Source organism: Copadichromis virginalis, linkage group LG6 (genome assembly GCF_057382275.1).
Source record: "Copadichromis virginalis isolate Kocher_CV1m ecotype Utaka linkage group LG6, C_Virginalis_male_GT1.1, whole genome shotgun sequence".
Lineage (NCBI taxonomy): Eukaryota > Metazoa > Chordata > Actinopteri > Cichliformes > Cichlidae > Copadichromis > Copadichromis virginalis.
The window spans coordinates 19,138,429-19,150,969 of record NC_140623.1 but is presented as its reverse complement, the minus strand read 5'-3'; the positions used below and the strand labels follow the sequence as shown (position 1 = coordinate 19,150,969).

The following is a 12,541-nucleotide window of genomic DNA, read 5'->3' as shown; positions in this document are numbered from 1 at the left end:
TTTCTGTGGAACGGTTCAGGAGTTTCAGTTCAGCAAAAGCCCGTGAGTGCTGCAGCCAAAAAAAACACTGATGAGAAATCACACTGGTCAAAACAAAAGCCAGTGGTTTTCACGATTTTTGTGTTGTTGTTGTTTTTTTTAAGTGATTTTTAAATTTCAGACACAGGCCACAGTCGTGTAGTTGTGTATCGCTCTGTATCGGTCTATTGATGGGCTGGGAACCTGTTTAAGGTGTACCCTGCCGCCTCGTGACCCTAAGCTGGATAAGCAGTTAACAAAAATAATGAATGGATGAAGCTTTGCTAAGCCCCTCCTTAGGACGCCCACAGCTTGCAGAACAAGAGGAAATATTGTTACACTGTGCCTATGGAGACGACAGATAACAGTAGATATCCTCGTAAAATAGAGGAGGGTGTCTTATTTTCTTTTTTAAGTTAAAAATACAAACGTAGTCATGTTAGATATTTATTAAACAAAGCTGAATCTACTGATTCAGGTCAAATCAGAGTGTGTGGTGACCTTCCAAAGTGTTGCCAGATCAACTCGGGACCTTTGGGGGTGTCCTTTAGTGTTTGTGGTGTTTCAGGTCATGCGGGTTGTGGGGTGAGTTTAGAGATCAGGTCAATGCCTTGGGCTTTGTGTTTGAGGGATTTTCCTGTTGGGGGAGGTTGCAGTTAACATGAGGAGTGCGCATGGTCTGCAGGAATGTTTGGGAGGGGTGGTATGTGTGAAAGCAGCATCTACATCAATGCTAGGCCTCAGGGCTTCCCAGCAGAACACCGAATTATCACTGTTATTCCCCTGGTTTTAATCCAGAGGCATATATCGCTCCTCTTGTACATGACCTTTCTCAGACGTTTCATCGTTTGGTAACTTTCCTCTCTTTTGTTTGACCTTCTCTGTTTTTTGGACTCTGCCTTTGGTTTGCTCACTTTTTTTTGCCAGCCTGCTTACTCTTGTCCCTTGTATAACAACAACCTGCTCAACAACATTGCTTTCAGATGAACTAGTAGAGCCTCTGTGTGCCTGAGCATCTGCGTTTCTGGTTATCATCAGATCTTTTATCAGCAAACTCCTTGAACTATTAAAACCACACACATTCAAACTGTAATTAGCTAAGTGGCATAATTTTGCAACTGTTTATTTATTTATTTTTTAATGGGTTTTGCTCTGATGAGCTCATCTTGTTTTTGCTTTTAATTTCATTGGACTGCTTATATCATGCTCGACAAACCTAAATATGTGATAAAGGCCACTTGATCACTGAATGTGATACCTGACGTGGGCTTACTGTTGTCAGTCTGTGTCAGGGGGAGTGTGCAAAGCTACTTTTCATGCTGGTCACCTACACTTGTCAGTAAAGATGCACAAAGATTAGCAGCTCCTGCATGCTGATGCTTTAGCAGTGCAGTGTGTATCAGCTAATCATCTTAGCTTAGCACGCTATCCCGTTTAGCACTTAACCACACAATATGCAAAGGCCATGAAGATTCTTGGGTACGCATCAATTTTGGCCTGATGATGTTCACTGCAAGAAACAAAGTCTATACTGAATTAAAACGTAACTGAGAAATTTCACTTAAAACCACAAATCTGAACTTCCCAGCAACTGCAGAAGTCAAATAGTCCAGAACATGCTGCTTTATAACACCTTACAGACATCTGGGAGCTGGCGCCTGGCATGCAGTTCAGTGACTCTTGACCTAAAGAGCTGGCAGTCACAGAGACAGCTGTGCCCACCAACGGAGACAGATACTTACAGTCATCTAACCGTCCAATCACAGTGGTGCCAGTTATCATGCATTCACCGTATGTGTGTCAAGGGACTCTGTGTCATCTGTGCTGTTGCGCAAGGAGGATTCATGGAGGCTCAAAAAATAAAAACAGTCTGCACTTATCGAATTCTGCTCACTGAGTGCGAGTGTGTAAACGCAACAAAGCTATTTTAAATGAGACGAAACGGTGCGGCTCAACTTTACATCAGCAAAAGTCACTTAAGAGCCAACTGTGAAGTCGTACTCAAGAGTCTGCAGAGATCAGGTTACTACAAGTCTGAGCCACAAGCACCACACACCGTGACCTTGCTGTGACTTTCAGGGCTTTCACACACTACCTGAATGCTGAGTATACTAAATTAATTTTTTTACAATCAGACCATTAAATAAACTATTAAAATAATTAATTACTTATTTAACATATAAAATGTCACAGTTGAAAAGCTCCAATTTGAATATATTTACTTGTTTAAAAACTGAACTGACAATAAATAAGTTGCCAAAGTTGTAAAGCTCATTAATCAAAGGCCCATTAACTAACTGAAGTAGCCTTCTCTCTTATCTTTCTCTCTCAATGTGAGTTTTGAGACAAAAATACTTTTTCCTCCTCACATAAAAAAGAAGACAAACAAATGTCAGAAAACAAAAAGTGCTGGACTAACTTCACCTCATTAAAATACTGTAAAAATCAAGTAATTCCACAATTTATTACCCAATCCTGAAAACCCACCCTTAGATATTCTATGATGTAGTTAATATATGTAGCAGTAAACTCCAAAACTCAATAAATAAATTCTTTTTTTTATTCACAGTTACTGAAACGCCTGCTGCATTCAGCTACTGCAAAGCAAACCTGCTGCTTAATTTAGAATCAAGCAATGATCTCATACAATCAATATTTTTATATTGTTAAAACTGAGTGTGAGCTAATTGTGTTTATAAAAAAAAACATAGAATATAAACACACAAATGATCAGAATACATTTTTTTAAACTGCCGTATTTAAAATGTTTATAAATAAAGTGGCCAACAAACATAGAACTGGTGTATGACTATCATCAAAACATTTCTGTTTTGAGGTTTTTTCTTTATTTTCAACTTAATATTTTCTCTTTGTTTGTTGAAACACAGCTGTTGCTATAATCAGCCAAAGCTTCCGCCCTTTTAAATCAATAATTTCCTTTCCACTGAATTTAATTCCCTGCTGCCGATCACTTTTTGCGTTGTTGTTAATGATCCGAATAAGAATCTCTGTCAGTAAGTATTTTACTACATTTTTAAAAAGTACTCAGTACTAAAGAAACCTCTGGACTCATGTATCCACATGACATCTAAAACAGATAAAAGCAGCGGCTAACTGCACTCTCATAATTGGCCTTTACATTTGAAGGAGTGGGCAACAATTAGCATTATGTTGCACATTACAAGCTGGTGTCTAATGGCAGAGCACCATTAGGATGCTGCACAGCCTCCACTTAGTGATTCTTGTCAACTGCAATAGGCAATTATCTGCGGTGACTCAGAAACAAGGAGGGCAGGGAGTTGAGATGAATGCTTCATTCATCATTGGTACATTAGTTTGAGAAGTTGTTGCATGTGGTGACGCCATGTGCACAAGGGGAAAAGAGGAATGAATTCACGATGATAATATTATTAATAATAATAATTATAATAGTAAAGAAGGAGGGAAAATGTCACACTCATAAAGATGAAAAGAGACGGGGAGTACAAGGTGTGACTCACTGCGTGGGCAGCCGTGTTCTCGCTTAGCTGCATGAGAGTTGGGCTCTTTTTTGGCTTCCTGGGTTTGGGGGTTCGCTCAGCGTGACTTCTCTGGCCTTCCTGTGAGTCCACACGGCTGCTCATGTCTTCCCCCACGCTGCCTGAACTGCTGCTCGACGGGACGTTCTCCTTGTTGGTGTCTCCTGTGACGGAAGGCGCTCTGTTGTCAGACGAAAAGGAAAAGGGTGAGGAAATAAGACATCTGCCTTCCATCGGACTCTCTCTCTGCTCGCCTTGCTCGGTTTTAAATCAGATTAAAAACGGATGAAATGCTTCTGGAAACCAAATGCCCAAGGTCATCCCGATGCGTTTTTTATATGTTCTCAAGCAGCTAATGTGCTGTTTAGTGTTTGTGCTAAGTCTATTTACTGTCCTGTCTTATTAACATTTTCTGCTGTTGAGACACTCCCCAAAATCCACGTGCCGCTGATCTCTCAGACTCCACCAGGTCTTCATCAACAAGGATTAGCTCCTTACTGGAATGATACCAGTTATTATGACTGCACACTAAAGCTCTCCCCACAGAACAAAACTTCACCACTGTTTACTGAAACTGAAACATCAACTGAAAGTATCATTGTAGTATCACTGCAGGAAGCCTCTGAGGTCAGACCTCCATAATGAAAGTGGGCGCCACAATGGTGGAGTGGTTAGCATTGTTGCCTCACAGCAGGGAGCTCCCTGGTCTCGACCCTGGCCGGGGCCTTTCTGCGTGGAGTTTGCTTGTTCTCCCTGTGCCTGCGTGGGTTGCCTCCGGGCACTCCGGCTTCCTCCCACAGTCCAAAGACATGCAGGCTGAGTAACCTAGTGAGTTTAAATTGACCATGTATGCGAGGCAGAGGCTGTATGAACGTGTGGTTAAAGTGCTTTGAGTGGTCAGTACGACAAGTAAATTACAATTATTTTGCTTTAAGATGATAAATGAGGAGAAACACGATGTAGTGCTTCCACTATGAAGGCCACTTTCTGCAAGTAACATCGATTATGATTATGCCACGCCCACGGTACCTGTTTTTTTCCCTGTGTTTCTGGCCCTCCTCCTGATGCTGCTGCTCTCTTTGGTGCCTACGTCTCTGCCTCGCTGTTAGTGTCACCCGTGAAGGGCACGGGGTCGATTCGTGGGCGTCTGAATGCTGATCCTCTAAGGGGTTCACATCAAAGAGGTGCTGCTCCACTGCTGAGCGTATGGTCCTGTCCAGAAAACTTCAGGGAGCAACACAATGAGTAGATAAGGAAATCCACCATTTTATGCTCTTCACTGTTTCATAAGAGCTTTGCTTTTTATTTTTATTTTAAGCAGAAATATACCTACTTTACCACACCAGGTCTGCAGTGGACGGGCGAGAGGTGGTTACTGAAAGAAAAACAAGAAGGGAAGCTTAATGCGCAGAAACAAGTGTTCACATAGGTCACTGAGCAACACTGAAAATCCCCCGAGGCTCACGTTGTGGCCTTTGGTGATCAAGTGCATGGGTGAGAGGTAAACTCAGCTGCGTTCAGAGCTTAAATGGATCCTTGGGGAGCAAAGTGGCTGGCTTCCATGGCTACCAGTAAGTCCAGCAGCAGAGTACACGGTCATGGACCTTTATACTGATCTCTGACTTCATTTTGGTTTTATTTTTAACGCCCTCTGTTTGTTAAATACTTGTAGGGTAAAGCAATAGGATTGTAAACTATATGCAGCATGAAATGTGTCTGTAACCTGTGTAAGTACCTGGATTCAACTGAATGCTTGTAGAAAAAAACATAACACCGCTGTTACATCACCACTGCTTAAACATCGTTAAAAGGTTTTATTCAGACGTCTGAAAATATTTCGATGTTTCAGTATTTTCCCTCCTACAAAGTCTAACTGAGAAAAAACAAGTAAATAAAAAATCTTAAACATTATCTTTTGTGACCGTAGGGTTAGGATGTAAAGGGTCATTTTCTCACATTTTATAGGTTACAGGGTGAATGAGTTTTAAGTGGTTTCTTTTTGGTCTTTTTTTTTTTATTACATATTTAGCTAAGTGTTAGATCATAATTACATTAACACATTACTCTTGTGACTAAGTTGGCACAGCAAAAGAAAAATCCGCTCTCCTCAGGAAGTTGCTTTGGCCTCGACCAACTGATCGACATCATGTCTGCTTTTCCTGGACTACAGCTTCCTCAACATCTTCGAGGGTGACCTCAAACGAAATCTTCCATAAACAGTGGTGCTGACAGTAATAACAACTGGAAATGGGATCGCTGATGAAAGACCAGATAATAACGGCATGATGGTGTACTGTGAAGGTGACTGTGGTGGAGCTGTGTAACATGCCACAGGCATGTACTGATATTACCAAATCTATAACAAATCTATAAGGCAGGATGCCGGGCCGAGTTAAAAGCAAGCCTGCTGCACTGTGTAATAGTAACAAAGTTGTAAAGTACTCACAAGTATAAGGAATTCAAATAATCCACATGGGATTTTTTTAAATCTTCTGTTTCTCTACTCACAAATACAAATTCCTGAAAACAAAATCACATTTCTCTTCAGTGCAGTTTCATTTTTAACGGAGGGAAAAACAGAAAGGGGAAGTTGTGACAGAAGCAGAAACTGAACGCCTTGGTTATATCATGTTAAGAAAATTGCTACCGTGTAACAAATCTGCGACAAGTTAAAGGGATGGTTGATTCAGTGGCTGTCACAAATGTCACATTTTGAACATTCGATCTATACTAAAGCCTAAAATACGACAGACGTTTCTAGAGCTGTCTACAACTTTCTAGGGCTGTGGCCCATGCGAAAGGCAGGCGGGGGTAAAAGGTGATAAGACAGTCAATTACATATTTGGTCTATGACTCGATGACTGTCATAATTCAAGAAACATTTATGGCACTCTGACTAACAAACCAAGGCCATGCTCTAAGTTGCAAATATAGCACCATGACAGTAGATCATGGCTTTTTTTTAGCTTGCAGCTGCTTACAACAAAAAAGTTGTGTACTACTGTCTGTTCATCCTGGACCATGACTTCAGCTTGAACTGTTTCCCATACGAAAAAGATCCAGATTTAGATGTACAGGAAGCTAGGAAAAATGTATTTATATCTAAATGATCCCGTGACTCTCAGATTCATCTCGGGATACGATAGAGCCAACCAAAGGAGTAACACATGATTATTTGTCTTCTTTTAACCTAAAAAAAAACTAAATATGGATCAGAAATTAAAACCATACACAGTGGGCTGTACTCTAGTTAAAAATTCAGCAAAAAACATTCCATCCATATTGGTTTTTAGACATTAGTCTAAACATTTAGACATTTAAGCTTAGCATCACTACCTACAAAAGATTTTGGTTCCTGAAGATTTAGCAGCTATAGTCGAGCCAAATAGTCTTTTGGTTGGCACATGATATAAGAAGTGTTGCAGTTTTCTGAGGAAGATGGCATCACTTCCCAGAGAGCGTAGTGCCCCACTGACTTGGTTTCAGCTGAAGAGGTAACTGTAAAACCACTGTGGTATGTGACGGGATGGCTGTCTGGTGAGTAATAAAGACATTCTTAGCTATGAACTCTGGGAAAAATAGACCTGAGGGGCAACAGGGACGACTCATTACATCACAAGCGCAACAGGAACATCACTGCCAGGATATGAACGGGCAAAGTTACCAATCCTTTCTAGAAAGTACTCTAACATATAAAACTACGCCAAAAAGCCCAGGTAAACGGCAGATTAACAAAGTGAGTGTGAAATTTCACTGCCTAGCTGTAAAAACGTACACCGAGAGTCATTTCTGTTGTTACTCCATAACCACGGCATGAGTGTTTTGTCTTTAAACAAACTTGATACCATTTGTTTTAGTTCTACTATTTTTAGCTTTACACCTGAAGAGTCATGGAGAACAAGTTGCATGTCAGCTAACAGTTGTCTTGCTCAGGTTTGTTCCAGTTACTTTTGACTGAGACAACATGATCTTAAAGGTTTATGCAGCACCAAGGTGTGTTACACTTCAACATGCGTTCAAGTGGTAACCAGTTTTTCAGCCTAAAATTAGACTGGCATTTTGTGACTGAGGGTGGGAATTACAGGGAAACTCAATACAGTGCTCATGACTGTGTTTAAAGTGCCTGTGTATCGATAACTGATACACAAGAGGAAGTGATAATGACGCATTAATGAAGATGTCCGTGTAGATTCTCATTCATCCAGATCATGGTCGTCTTGAGAGCTTGAAAAAGAAGGAAACTGGACTTCGTTTGAGTTTCACCTCTCATCCAAGGTTTCTTCACCGTGGTTCCACCCTTAACCCCCGCTGATGGTAATGATCCTCGCCTTTGTTCACACCTTGGCTCATGGGATGACTCACATGATCAACAGTGATCCATTGACCTGTTCCAAAGGGATTAAATACCTGGGACTCGTCCACCTTTAGAAGCCTCTTGGATGAGAGGTGAAACGCCTTCACAAACTTAAAATATTAATACTAATAAATTCTTAAGAATAAATAAATGTGTTTATGAAATGTCCTTCTTTTCTGGCTGGTGATACTGACTGACTGGCCATTCTCATGTCTGTGCAATAAATATGAAGCCACACCCTATAAAGATAGGGTCAAAAGGGCAAATATCTATGCTGGCTCTGGTAACACAATACAAAGCTGTGGTTTCATCATGCATTATGGGCTCACTGTTTCTTGTCCAAACGCTGTAATCCTCGAGGTCTTATCATCCAAGAAAAATTCTTTAGCTTTCTACTTTATAAACAGGCATGAGAACAGTATAAGTCTTCTTTATCTTGATAAAAACAAACATTATTTTATAAAATCCTAAAGAAATATAGTTCCAGGCAGACTCAAAACATTAATTTGGACTTCCAATTTTATAGCGTCTGTAAGATTTGCTGAACTTTTAAGTCTGCTCTGTGACGATATGACAGGTCTTCTCATTTTAATTCCCCTATTGTGCATTTTTTTGTGTTTAAAAAGCCAACAGGGCAACTCTTTGTTGTAGAAAAGCTTAAGGACTGCTGAATTTAATTGCTTCACTCTGGACCCCCTAACTAAGAAAACTACTTTGCAAATAACAGTAAGACCAAAATAATGTGTTTCTCTAGTCAGTGGTTGTTTTGGTGTTTTAAAGTCAACAGGTCTTTAAGGCGTAAAAAGTGGGAACGGAACAACTCCAAAGCTTTCCCAGCTGAAGCTTATGCCAGCTAAATCCCGGCACTGTGTAACCGGGAACGTTCGCTCAGGTAATCCAGTATTACACCACAGTCAGATGTTAGCCAGGACCTTCAGAGGCTCTTGGCAAATCAAAACAGAAAATGAAATAAAATGAAATAAAATACATCAATCTGTGATCCAGTTTGACCGGGCTGAGGTTAACCAACTAAGTGGCAGTGTGAGAGCCTTTGTATGTCACAGATGCATGTAGACCTTAGCAGACAGCTCAGCTGTGCTTCCAACTAGATGTGTGCATGTGACAGTGGACAAGTAGGAAATGGAGTTACTCACAATGAACGTGAGCATGACAAGTGAGTGGGGATGGGAAGAGTTTATAGGTGATCACTTAGAGATACACAGAGAGAAACAACACTGCCTCAACTAAAGATTACTGTCACCATCAGTTATCTCTAAATTGTTATCCTGACTTTTAAAAGAAACATTGCTGAGAAAGGAAAATCCTCACATTTAGGAGGATAAAACTATTCAAGATTTTTTACTGGCATGAATTCATACGAGGAAGCTGGTGCAAAATATTTGCCAGCATTAAATATACTTTAAAAAAAGAGTCCACGTATGTATCTGTAATCAGCACATCATCTGTGAACACTGTCTTTTGCTGCGTCCTCTACTTGGCCGGTGTTTCTGACAACGTGCTGTCTCTGCGACAATAACCAAACAGTGTTGAGCAAACTGTTGCATGTGCATGCTGCCCTGCTGCCCCTCTCACTGGCAGCTTCATTGTTTCTGATGATAATGCACTGAGGCAGCATGCAGCCACTTCCCCCACACCTCCGATCAAAAACAACACAGTCTGTTCCCGTCCTGCCTGCTTTCTAACACATATACAGGAGGCCTACCTCATGTAGAAAGGAGATACTGGTCTGTCTTCATCTTGGGAGCTGAAATATGAAAACAAACAGACTCAATTAGCGTGCAGGATGCGCAAAGTCCTGTGAGATCAAAACATTACATTTCCCCACACAACAGTAGATTTCCCTGCAGCTAAAAAAAGGACATGCACAAGACTGGCTTTTGTCTGCAGAATAATGGCCATGCAGTGCTACAGATCAGTGCCTTTGTGGAGCTTGTCTCGGGTAATTATTATGAACCAAGAGAACTATGTGCTGCTCTGGAATATAGGCTGAGGTGCTACTGCTGCTGCTGCATGTATGCCAGAAGCACAGGATGAAATTATGCAACAATAAGAGGAACTCAACCTTGGCACTAATTTTGAGGTTGCCTAACTTTTTCATATCCTAGTTAAAAAATTTCACAATCGCCTGGTTTTGTTTGCCTAAGCAGAGCTCAGTTCTTTATTATCTGAGACAAGGAAAGAAAAAAAAGATTGGTACAAATACGTGAACTGTTGTAATGTTAAACCTTTAAAAAATCAAAAAGTGCTGACAGATCTCAGTAAGGTTTCTGTATGTTCATTAAATTTAGTATGAGACCTTTTAAATAAATAAAACCGATTCATCCACTTTACAAATTAATCAACAATTTTCAAGAAATTAGGGAAACAAAGAGGCATGTTTTCAGTTTAAAACACTGTGACTTATTACTACATTTTATAAAACTGTTAGGACTTTATTTGGATGTTTCTGTAAGAAGATAGTAGCTGTGTAAGCAACTCTTACAGTGCTTTATATTTAGATCTAAATAACATTGGGACAAAAGGTTTGGTTTACCAAATGCTGACCAAAAACGGAACAGCAGATAGTTTTGTAACTGCAATCCAGTGCAGGCTTTTACTTTGATTTCAAAACAATCAGCTAATTAACTACACAGAGAGTCAGGGAGAAAAATATTACTTTTACCATCTGATCATCTAATTTTATAAGTTTGAACAAATATGGTTGTTAAAAGCAGGCCACTTGACCTCAGCAGTGTTTCCTATGTTTACTCTTTGGGCTTCGATTTCAACATCTTGCTCAAGGGCATTTGGAAATTTGCAGGACAACTGCTAACCTGCTCTGCCAATTTACTCACAGCTGCTCTAAACATACAATTTGACCATAAAATATGGTATTTGTATTATACTCAGCTCTATAAAAGGAGTATATTGTATGCACATTACACTATTTATAGTATACTTACACTTTAATTACCCAAACCTGTAATAACTAAAGCACTTTTGTACTTTTGCTGCTAGTTAGAAGTCAAGCTGTCTCTCTAAGTCTTAACAATCATTATTAGATACAACATTGCAATAATTTAATCTAATATGGTAATCTGACATTTAATAGGAAAACTAATTGTTGAACTAATTAGTATTACAATATTGGTATAAACATAACCCTTCAACTTGCTGAGTGGTTTTTATAAAAAACAAAAATTCATGCGCATGCACGTTTCTCCAAAAAAACAGAAAACTAAACAAAACAAAAAATCTCAGTTTGTGTGGGAAGGAAAACAAAGATGGCAGTCTACACACCTGACAGGTTTAATATGAACATTATTTTGAATTTACAGTGCAAAGAAACAATAACGTGATAGTAAAATAAAAGATAAAGATTAAAGATGTGTCCATGCTCTCCTTGTGCATGAATATGTTAAGTTCAACGTTATATTTTTAGAGCTGCGTCCACACAGGAAACAATTTGCAGTGATGTGGTGACCACAGACAGAAGAAAGTGAATGATATTTGGCAACTCCAAGCCACGACGGGCAAAATAACTGCTAGCGATGTAAAGCAGGTCCCGAGATAAATGTTTCTCAACTTCAAGCCGGTACAGGGTTACCTAGGCAACCAGATCCTGAAATGCCAGCTAATTACCTCCTGTCAGCGTCACAGTCATGTGTAACAAGCGCATTGCTTCAATGTGCGGACGTAGCTGTAGCTGCCTGACAGCACATCTCAGGTGATGTTACACAGTAGCATGGATGTCATGAAGTAAATGGTATTATAATGTTACTTTACATAGGAAGTAACTCAATACTATAAAAAGAGAGAAGTAATGTGTGTGGTGAACCCAACACTAATCTCTCCAGCAATAGTTCCCTCTCCTTAGATTGAAGCAAACTGATCAAACATACTCGTTTGAATGTTTATATATCTCAGTATGAGTGTCAGATACATAAGAACATAAACCCTATGACATCAAACAAGCACAGTTAGTCAGCAGCTTGCACATGTTATTGTGGATCAGATTCACTCAATATTTAGTACTCTACTGCTTTGCTACGTGCTGTTCCTGCAATTGGCTTACTGTAAGCAGCGGGCATGTTGACGCGAGGGCGGACCACTTTGGCCATCCGGGCAGCACATCAACAAGTTCAAAACAAAGGATTTCGGTTTCAAGTCAGGCACGATCAAATTGGGCCAAAGTTTACTGAGCTTCAAAAGTCTTCTTAAATTGGCCAATGTACGGAAAATGTGCATACACTCCTTGTTTTAGTGAAGGGGTACTTCAACTACATAACTCTTCCAAATTCTTTTGCAGCTTTACGGGTGAGTTTTTTTCTCCCCCACATCCGCATGTTCTTACCGGGTGTTACACAGTCTGGCAAGCGTATTAAAATAGTGCGTGCCGTCACTGCCGCTGTGAATTGCAAAAGAAAAAAGCGGAAATCCTGCTTACCCACTACCTTACTGAGGGGATAACAAGAAGCTTTTGTAGGCATACTCCGACAATGCCTGATCCCTTTGAGTTAAGCGGAAAGCTACTAATGGCAAGTTGGTCAATCTGGACACGCTCTGCTTCTTCAACATTTTTAAAAATGTGTAAAACCCCCACAAAAAACGTAGTCCCGATGTTCACCTAAAAAATCTAGCTGTAAGTTTT

The 12,541-nt window shown here is 40.1% G+C and overlaps 1 protein-coding gene across 4 annotated transcripts in view; it reads right to left on the bottom strand.

Annotated features, from left to right (window-relative positions):
- The window catches only part of fam13a (family with sequence similarity 13 member A), a 49,934-nt gene that overhangs the window by 13,910 nt on the left and 23,483 nt on the right, over positions 1-12,541 (bottom strand). For all 4 annotated transcript variants that reach the window (XM_085459061.1, XM_085459062.1, XM_085459063.1 and 1 more), the window contains exons 9-12: positions 9,614-9,655; positions 4,870-4,911; positions 4,566-4,760; positions 3,519-3,717 (exon numbers count right to left, since the gene is read on the bottom strand). In XM_085459061.1, coding sequence (XP_085315187.1) covers positions 3,519-3,717; positions 4,566-4,760; positions 4,870-4,911; positions 9,614-9,655 — 478 coding nt within the window. The remainder of the gene's footprint in view (positions 1-3,518; positions 3,718-4,565; positions 4,761-4,869; positions 4,912-9,613; positions 9,656-12,541) is intronic.